Source organism: Lipotes vexillifer, unplaced genomic scaffold (assembly GCF_000442215.2).
Source record: "Lipotes vexillifer unplaced genomic scaffold, Lipotes_vexillifer_v1.1 scaffold639, whole genome shotgun sequence".
Classification (NCBI taxonomy): Eukaryota; Metazoa; Chordata; class Mammalia; order Artiodactyla; family Lipotidae; genus Lipotes; species Lipotes vexillifer.
In genome coordinates, this window is record NW_006786377.1 from 1,948,418 (window position 1) to 1,958,288 (window position 9,871).

A 9,871-nucleotide genomic window follows, 5' to 3' on the forward strand; every position below is an offset into this window, starting at 1 on the left:
CTGAACCTATAACCAAATCTGCTTATGTAACTCATCAAGAGTCTCTGCCTACAACACATCTTAATGAACACTGCTCCTCTACCTACAATGATTGATAAATTCACAGAATATCCAATTTCACCCATCTCCCTTAAATCATGTCCTTGACTTCACTTTAAAAAAAAAAAGTTATGTTCAACTGGAGGCCTTTATTCAATTTCTTGAGTAATCAAGTTCATATACTAGGCAGGGGATGAAAATTTGTATGCTTTCAAGTCAAACACTTTACCTCTTCAGCTAAACACTTAGAGCACTAGAGTAATCTGATGGATACTCATTTCTAGCTCTCATCTTAAGCAACAAGAAAAACAGGAAGAGCTACAGCATCTTCAGAACTTTCTACCTGCAGCATGTCAGACCCTTCACTGTCCTTAAATAGGTTTGAGGGGCAGCGTGATTTATAAAGAGTCACAGAATTTCAGTAAAACTATTTAGTTCCAAGCTATCAAGACTACGATGAGAGAGACTCTATTGCTCTGCTGTTTTCCTTTTATACACGCAAACAAATCAAATAGATGGAAACGCCATTAAAGTCAAAAGGAAATAAATTACTTTGTTTTTACACAGTCTAAGAAGAAATATACGGCCCAGGGATGTCTTAGATGGTGTACTAATTTTGTTAATTTTTATTCACAGAACTCCCCAAACTCTGTCTTACCTCCTGGGCTTTACCCGCATACTCAGTCCCATTTTCATATGATTGAACATTCAACCTGCCCTCCTTCATTTTGCTCACTTGCAAAACTCTCCAGACAATTTTAAATCAGGAAACTTTCTCTGAGAGCCTGACTCAAGCCCCACCGGGAATAAGTGAAGTTTGGACTCCTGTAAAATCTGCACTCACCCTCATCTTGGTACTTATCACACTGTAATTTAATTGCTGGTTTATTTGTCCACCTCTCCTACTACCTTTAAGCTCTATGGGGGTAAGGACTATGTCTTTACTGTAATTGTATCTCCAGGACCTCACACAGTGCTTTGCTTAGTAGAGGCATTCAATGAACAAATTAATAAATTAGTGAACTTTATAATTTTTAAGGCTCCTCTCTATCTTTAAAAGTTAATAACTCTGCCTTGTTTCCAGGCTTCCTGCAGAACTTTGGACTCAATAGTCATCTCATTTAAGAAACCTTCCATAAATGTCTTCATACCATGATAAGTAAGAAGTTTCTGAAGCCACATAGAAATTGCATTTGTAAGCAATTTATATGTACAACTTTAGATAGTATAATGAAATCCTACTATTTGGTCTGTACATACAAGTTAGATATCAGATACATATTTTAACAATCAAAGAGTAAGCAAACATTTTTTTGAATATTTGAACTTGAGATAAAGCCATACCAACAAAATATTTCTTTTTATACACTTACATTTACTTCATTTAATTTTTTAAGTATTTTTTTCCTGTGTTTTCTGTTCCGATGCCTTAACGCCTAGAGACAATACTAAGTTCAATGTGGTGTTACATAGCACACTCCTAAATGCTGAACACACGTGAAGAAAATAATTTGTGACAATATTGTCATTGTTCCTTGGAGGAAGATAGTTTCTACCTTCAATCTCAGTCTTTTTACCTTTATAACTGACAATATCTTCTTTTCTTATATTCATCTATTGTCTTCCCTATCTGTATCATAGCACAGCACTTTATACGAATTTACCCTCTAATCCTATCATGAGAACGTGTACCTTTGCCTCCCCAAATAAATTTCCCAAACAAATTCTAAATTTTGTGGGATTATGGATTACTTCTTACACATATTTTTATTTCCCTCAGACTATCTAGCACAGGTACAGAGTAAGTTCTCAATAAACATGAAAGACAAAACGTTAGATTTGGAAACCATCGATTCTCTTGTCGTACATTAAATTGGGAGTCAGCAAATTATGGCCCACAGGCCAGTCCTGGTCAGTTACCTGTTTGTGTATATAAAGTTTTATTGGCACACACCCATTTATTTGCACAGTACCGATGGCTCCTTGCAGGCCACAGTGCCAGAGTGAGTAGCTGTCACAGAGACTGCATGGCCTGCAAAGCCTAACTAGTTACTCTCTGGTCCTTTGCAGAAAAACTGCTGACCCCTGCTCTAAATCATTTTTTACAGATGAGGGAACTCAGTCTCAGATAAATGACTTGTCCAAGTTTGTAGCTGAACCTACCCACTAAATCTACCTCTGTCAGATGATTTTTTCCATACCAGATTAAATGCTTGATAAAAATAATGGTATCTTAGATTATATAAAACTAAATGAAAAGAAGAATCACAAATGAAGATGGCTGTCAAAAGACCGTTAAGGGCTTATACTAACTTAAACCAAAATACAAATATCACTTTTCTAAATTAAGATAGTATTAATATCTGCTAGTAAAATTCAATAATCTGTGTTGGTATGTACCTATATACAAAAATCCACTATCATATAATATTGTAAATTTTATTAAAATTCTAATAAAAAGTCCCAGTCTTACAAGAGATTTCTAAAAGATGGTGAAAGTAATAGTTGTCAAAAAAAAAGTGCTTTTAAAGTGGACCAAGTTGACCTCACATGCTACTCTATTAAGATATGAATAGCCTTTAAAAAAATCCATCCACTGGCAATGAAAGGAAAAATGAATAGTGTGTATCATCCCCCAGCTTTCACCCCACATCAGGGCAGTGAAAAGCTACAGCAAAAAGTCCATGAGAATAGTGATTCATTCTCTATTCAAAAGTGTCTGCAATCAGTACCTATTAATTTAGTAGACTCTGGTTTTCAACAAGTTACTTCAGTCTCAATTTCCATAGAGGGAATCACACAAAAACTCCATCAGAAGTATTCTTAGTATTTATATACTAAACTTTGTTTAAGCTGAAAAGATAAAGGAATAAGAACAGAGAAAAATGGTCCAGTATTAAAACAAAGGTTAATCCAGCTAGTTTAAACTGCTGTCAGATCTCTGTTTTTGTCAAAGGATCTTTAGCATAGATATTTTACGTAGGAAAAATGATTGTTTCTCCCAGTATATCCTATATGGACAATATAGCAACAATATAGACACTCCTGGAGTAGAAATGAAATGTAGCTGGCAGTCTATCAGAGAAGCTGCACTTGGAAAACTGTATGAAAGAAAAGGATTGAAGCAGACATTGCAAATGACATGAATGAAGTCTTACGGGTGTATACTTAATAAGTGCTTGATACAGATAATACACCCCTTATTACAAGTCACCAGCCGTTGAATCTTCTCAGTTTAGCAAAAGGTCATGTCAGCCATTGAGACAACAAAGAGATGGAAGAAGAGCAAGAGAAGAACGAGCTAAATTAGAATTGGTCTGGAGCAAAGATCAGAATGCTTATCTGCGCAAAGCTAAGCTGGAGAACTAATTATATATGGAGAATTAATATCACACTACATCACATAAGCCTAGTTGCCTGCAACACATAAATATCCACCTGCCATCCCCCAATCGTGGCATGGACAACATCTCAGAGACACAGCTATTGAAATCCTCTTCCTCTAGAGTTGCTTAAGACTGTTGGGATCTTGCCAAATGGAGGAAGCATAATGACTCAGCCACAGCTGCCCTGACATTGGCCAATTCCTTCTCCTGGGATCTTGTCTCTTCTCCACGTCTCTACCATAGATACTAGTGGACCTACTAGGTATTAGTGTTTTGTACAAATGGCTGATCACATGCCTTCCTCTGTTGCTTCCCCTCTTAGGATTAAAAAATGGGATAAGTTGTTTGCAACACACTATTACCTTGAATACTTCTCTTGAAGAAAGCCTTACAGCCCTCGCAAGACCAAACTCCATAATGGTAGCCTGAGGCATAGTCATTGCACACTGCACAGTAGCGAGTCTCCTTGGCAGATTCCATGGCCATGCTTCCCTTGTCACTGGCGCTGGCCAATCTCTCTCTGCCACCCTGGCGCCGATTATCTGAATTTGGCCTGGGGAAAAAAATAGGAGAAAAAAAACAAAAAAACAAAACAAAAAAAAAAAACAGTGAATCCATTAACATTAGAAAAGCAAAACATGCACCCTCCTCTAAAGAATAAGAGGCTTGGAAGATGTAGCAGATCCACTTTATTCTGACATTTTGAAATAATGAATCATAATGTAAGCTAATCTTTCATCACCTCTTGCCGTCTGTTGCAGCAAAAGGGGTCTGCCTATTATATTAACCTTGAGGGGAAATTGTTTATTGCAAACTTTCTTAAAAAATGGACTTCCTACACCAGAATATATTATCCAGAAAATGACAAAATGAAATTAGCTGGTTTCTAATAGCCTTAATCATTCTTTTAGGGATTCTCAATTAACCCAGAACCATTAGAGACCAATGCTCATTCCAATTCTAGACCACACTAAGGGCCTTTAGAAAATGGAGACAAAGCATAAAACAGCTGGAACATTTGAAAGCCAGATGAACTGATGAACAACATAGAACATGTATAGAAAGATAATTCAAATTTTTATATCATTGTTACAAGGTAACCCCGGGCATCAGTGGTTATGACTTGACTGCAATTTGAGGGTAGCAGAGTCAATATTCAATATTCCTCTTCTAGAACATGTCGAATGAGAAGAACAGAGGAACACAAATGATTGCACCAACCTTGAAAATTTTCAGGGAGGAAGCGTATCTCAGAAAGGAAACTGAGAAGGCACAGTCAGAAAGTTCTGGGAGAGCCAAGGAAATGGGGAAGCAAAAAAGTTTAAAGAAGTAGAAAGCTTTAAGAAGGAGAGTGTGACCAATCGTGTCAAAGGAGCAGAAAAGTCCAATAAAACCAGGACTGATAAAATGAAGTTGGATTTGACAAGGAGGACACTTAGCAAGGAGTTTCAGTAGCGGGTACAAGCCAATCCAGTGGGTGGAGAGTGGACGGAACGTAAGGAAATGACAATGAGTGAAGGCCATTCCTCTGAGAACTTGGACGTGAATGGGAAGAGAAAGAGATAGGGCTGTCACTAAAGAATATAAAGACAAAAAGGCGTTTTTTGAATGGAAGGGGCCTGAGAAGCCCTCATGGAGACTGAAGGGAATGGGCCAGTAGGGAGGGAATGGTGGAAGGTACGGAGAAGGGAAAACAGAACAAAGTCAAGAAGGAAAGTAAAGCAGTTTGGGATTAAATACACAGGTAGAAGGAACAGCCTCACTGAAGACACCTTGAAGAAGACAGGGAGCAAAGAGGTAAGGAAAGGAGTAGATGAGACTAAGTTTGCATGTCTCATCTAACCACGTATAGGAGCAGAAATGACATTGACCCAGGATTTGCTAGGCATGTGCAACAGAATAAAGGTGGTATGAGAGAATTGGGGAGTATATAGCCAGAGCCCAGCACAGTGCCTGGAATGTAGTTGGCACTCAATAATACCTTGAAATGAATGGACTGTTCCAGGTTACATAAGGGGGAAAAAAAAGAAGTAGAAAAATATTGGAAGGAAAGATGGAATGAAGCCTATGACATTTAAAAACAAAAACAAAATAAGATGAGGAAAAGTGAACTGAAGATAGAGCTGCCAGGGTCTCTCGGTTAAGGAAGCGCATGCTTCCTGCTTTCCACTCCCGCCCAAATAACCAGACCACCCTGACTGCCACCACTCCTCCCCTTCACAAGCCTGCCTTTCCTTTTAGCTCAAATTGTACAACCCTGCCCTGCCCTTCTCACTCATTAACGTCGCCCACAATTTTGCGGCAGTGGCTCTCAAACTACATTTGCCGTAATATTCACAAAATGAGGAGCTCCTTGGGTTGAGTGCGTCTGACTTTGCCAGTTTGTTCCATTCTAAATGACTTAGCTCTTAGGTTGGCAGCCATAAACAGGAGATCTTTATTTTTTTTAATATCCTTGGAGAGAGCTGCCTCAGTTTTCAATCCTAGTTCATATTCTGTTACCCATCTCCTTCCATTTCGTCACCATGCCGTCAACGCCCCCCCAAATAACCTCAAATCTTTCTACTGTTTGTTTACTAATGTCTCATGCGTGATTCAAGTCAGCAGGTAGCAGCTGTGAAGATTTCACTACAGAAGCTTAGCACCTGGGGAGGGAAGGGGTGGTGAGCAAGCATGACATTGACAGATTCAGTGTCTTATAAACATTAGTGTTGACCCTCGGGAAGCAACTCAGCACCTAACACATAGCAAGCATCCAATACATGTTTGTTGAATGAATGAATGGATGAATGAGTGAGTGAGTGAATAGTATGTGCATGGGCAAAAGTTCCAAGGTGTCAAGTATCCTCCACCCATCCCTGCATAATAAAATACCGTATTTTTTAAAAATTGTGGCAAGGTAAACATAATATAAAATCTGTTACCTTAACTGTTTTTAAGTGTACAGTTCAGTGATAAGTATATTCACACTGCTGTACAACCAATCTCCAGAAATTTTCCATCTCACAAAACTGAAACTCTTTACCCATTAAGCAACAACTCCTCATTTCTTCTCCCCCCCAGCCCCCGGCAAACACCATTCTACCTTCTGTCTCTATGCATTCGTACTCTGGATACTTCATATAAGTAGAATCATATAGTTTTGTCTTTTTTTGGTTTATATCACTTAGCATCATCCATGCATGAATTCCTCTCTTATCAGCCACTCTTAATCCCCACACGCTGGAAATAACGTATCCCTGTTCTGAACTCGATAGCAGGTTTTTCTTTACTTCTCTTCTGCTACTTACTACATTATCACTCCTTCAATTGTACATTCTCGTCTTCACTGCTGTCCACTAAGTTCCTTGTGTCTTATCTTTGGAACGCTGAGTGTTTATAGCACAGAGCCTCTTCCAGAATAGGAACTCAATAAATATTGATATCAAACGAATTAATCAATGACTGAGTCAATAATATAACAATTTTCAAAACAATATAAATAGGATATGCAAATACTGATTTTAAGAATATGGGTAAAAGATGTAAGAGCAAAAGCCCATTTTCCCCAGATCTAGCAGAGTTGCATGCTGTCAGCAAAATGCCTTTCATCCACACTTTACCTTTGGGATGGCCCTGGAATACTGAAAGTCTACTGTAGACATAGGACATAAAATCAGAAAGCTTCCGAGAAGAGCGGGGAAATTATACAGGCCATGTTTCCTCTCCATAAAGCAACTTTTTTATCCAGATGGGAAGTTCACATATATAACATTGTCAGCAATCATTTTGGCTCAGCCCTGCTCGATGAAGACTCCCAGACCAGGGATGCATAAAAACGAATGTAATCCAGATCAAGCAAAAAGGCAAGCGAGATCATCTCATGGGTTGCAAAGCCCTGTGGCACCTTGAAATGCGATGCTCAAGGCTGTCTTGAGAGTCAAGCCAAGCTCACTTGGCACAGCTGCATCCAGATAGAGATCCGTGTCCTCAGGATGCAGACTCACTTGGCCCTGTTTTCTGCAGTGGAAAGGATCAGAGAGGGAGGTGCCCATGTCTGGACTCAGACCAACACACAAGGGTGGCTCAGGCACCAACCCAAGGTTAGACCAGTCCCCAGGGATAAGCCTACTTACAGGTCCCGGACTCACCTCTTCCAGCTGTCCTCTGCCTGGCCTTGCCTGACTGCAGCTGTCATAGACCCGGAACCTTTAGCCTCACACCTCTCTAGTAGGAAGTGCTTACATTACATTTAGGGCAATCTTTCTTCCTTCCCTCTGCCTCAGAGGCCCTTTGGCTTCTCCGTATTTCCACAGGACCAACATTAACTACTCTCACTAACTACTTTTCATGTTCTAAATGTCTTCAGGTTCTGCCTTCCTAATAAGAGGCTTTGGATAAAAGCCTTTTTATCCATTTGGATAAAAATGCCCTCTCCCTTTATCCTATGTGAAGATTTAACTAACTCTTTTGCCAAATTGCTAAAACGCCTCCCTTTTTGTAAAACTTGTCTCCTATTCTCACTAAATTGTCACCAAATTTAGTGAGTTTCTCATCCTGGACACTTCCTCCTAAGACATGGATAAGAAGTTGACCAGTCTGTTAGGCTATGTATTAAGAGATTAGATGTTCTTTAGCCCTACAGATACTTTTAAAGATTCTCTGAAAAGAAGTAGGGCAGAAGCTTGAATGAGACATGGAGGGATGCACTGCAACAGTGACTTAACACATTGCAACTTTGAGGCGCACAAGTGACTAAGGAATGGAGTAAAGTAATGGCAGGAAAAAGAATGGCAGAAGCTGGAGACATCAAATAACAAAAGACACCACCACCGCACCTATGGAAACTAGAAACTCAACTGGTTAGATTTAGTTCCATTTTTATTACACCAGTTTGACAACTAAATATTTCCAAATGGATGCCCCACTGATATTACATATTCGATATGATTAAGAGAGATGTCAGAAGGCATTCATATTGAGGTCAGAGAGTGGACTCTCTTGGACCAAGTAAAAAAAGAGCCCATTAAAAAGTATTTGCCAGGAAGATTTTCATTAATCAAAGGAAAAGTTTGAAGCTCAATGTAACCAAATACTCTTGTTTTTCCAACCACAAATCATGGTACCAGCCATCTAAAAGCACTATTCCCCTGATTAGCCAAGCATTTAAAAATTTTTTTAGAGCCTTGGTTTCTAAAGGAAATATTTTTTGCGAAGTTAAAAGAATCAACAAATATCCACTCCCTAGAAATGTGGGGGTAATTAAGTGCTAGTGGAACAACTTCAGGACGTTCCCTCACCAATCAAATCCCCGAAGTTGTGAGCAGTCAAAGGTCTCTGAACTTCCTTTTCATGGCATTTACCATAATTTCCAGTCCCATGATTGAGGCATTATTGACAAATATATGTTCCCTGTGGTAAACAGTAAATTCCATGAAGGCAGGGACCATGTCTCATCTGCTCCCAATTTTAACTGACACACAGTAGGTCATTAATAAATATTTGCTAAATGTACCTCCTACATCTAAGCCATCATCAAATTCAGTCCATCATTTCTTCAAAACACAATGCCTATCCTTCTTTGCATCCCTGGTTTTCATCATTCTCGCATAAGAGACCAATACTGCATGTCTGAATTACTAGAATTAAAGTCCTGTCTCCCATCATCCCTCAAACACATCCTGCCAACCACTGCCAAAAGAATCATCATAAAAGACAACATTCATCTCTCAATAACTTCTCATTGCCTATACCCAGGGATCATTACCTTTTTGGTGGGTCATGGACTTGTTTGACGATACAATGAAAATGCTGAAACTGTCTAGAAAACACATAAACACACGTTCAAACTTCTGCCTATAATTTTAGGAAAACTCAAAAAGTCATCAACAAATAAAATTAAGCCCAAGTGCTTGAATTCCCTGCTCCAATCAGAACTGGTCTCTTTGTAGCTCCCTGAGCAAAATTTTTATCAAATCCACCTCTGAGAAATTGCTCACACTATGCTCCCCACTTAGTCACCACCTCCCATCACCTACACATCTCAGCTGTCAGATAAAACCATGCTTCGTTTCCCATATTCCATAAGGCTTATCCTACATATTTCGACTCACACTGGTTCAGCTTTAAATTCTTACAGCAGGTAAAATCTTCACCACTTCTCTGGACACCCACTCAGATCTCACTGGCCATTACTCCACCTCTATTTCCTCTGCAGGATTTTCTTCCTCCACCAGGCTCCTAAATGTCAATGTTCCTTGAGGTTCTGCCCCCAGCCCTCGGCTGTCTCAGCTGACAGCTCTTTGTGGGAATCTCAGCCATGTGTGTAACCACAAGAAACTGCCGTCCCATACTCCTCTCCTGGACAGCAGACCTAGATGCTAATTACCCACTCTGCAGCTCCTCTTGAATGACCCTAGGAAACCTCAACCTTAATGCACACACAACTAAACTCAGGATCTTTCCCT

The 9,871-nt window shown here is 39.4% G+C and overlaps 1 protein-coding gene across 1 annotated transcript in view; it reads right to left on the reverse strand.

Annotated features, from left to right (window-relative positions):
* The window catches only part of ESR1 (estrogen receptor 1), a 252,905-nt gene that overhangs the window by 215,009 nt on the left and 28,025 nt on the right, over positions 1–9,871 (reverse strand). Inside the window, exon 3 of the mRNA XM_007458744.1 lies at positions 3,788–3,978. Within this exon, the coding sequence (XP_007458806.1) occupies positions 3,788–3,978 (191 nt within the window). The remainder of the gene's footprint in view (positions 1–3,787; positions 3,979–9,871) is intronic.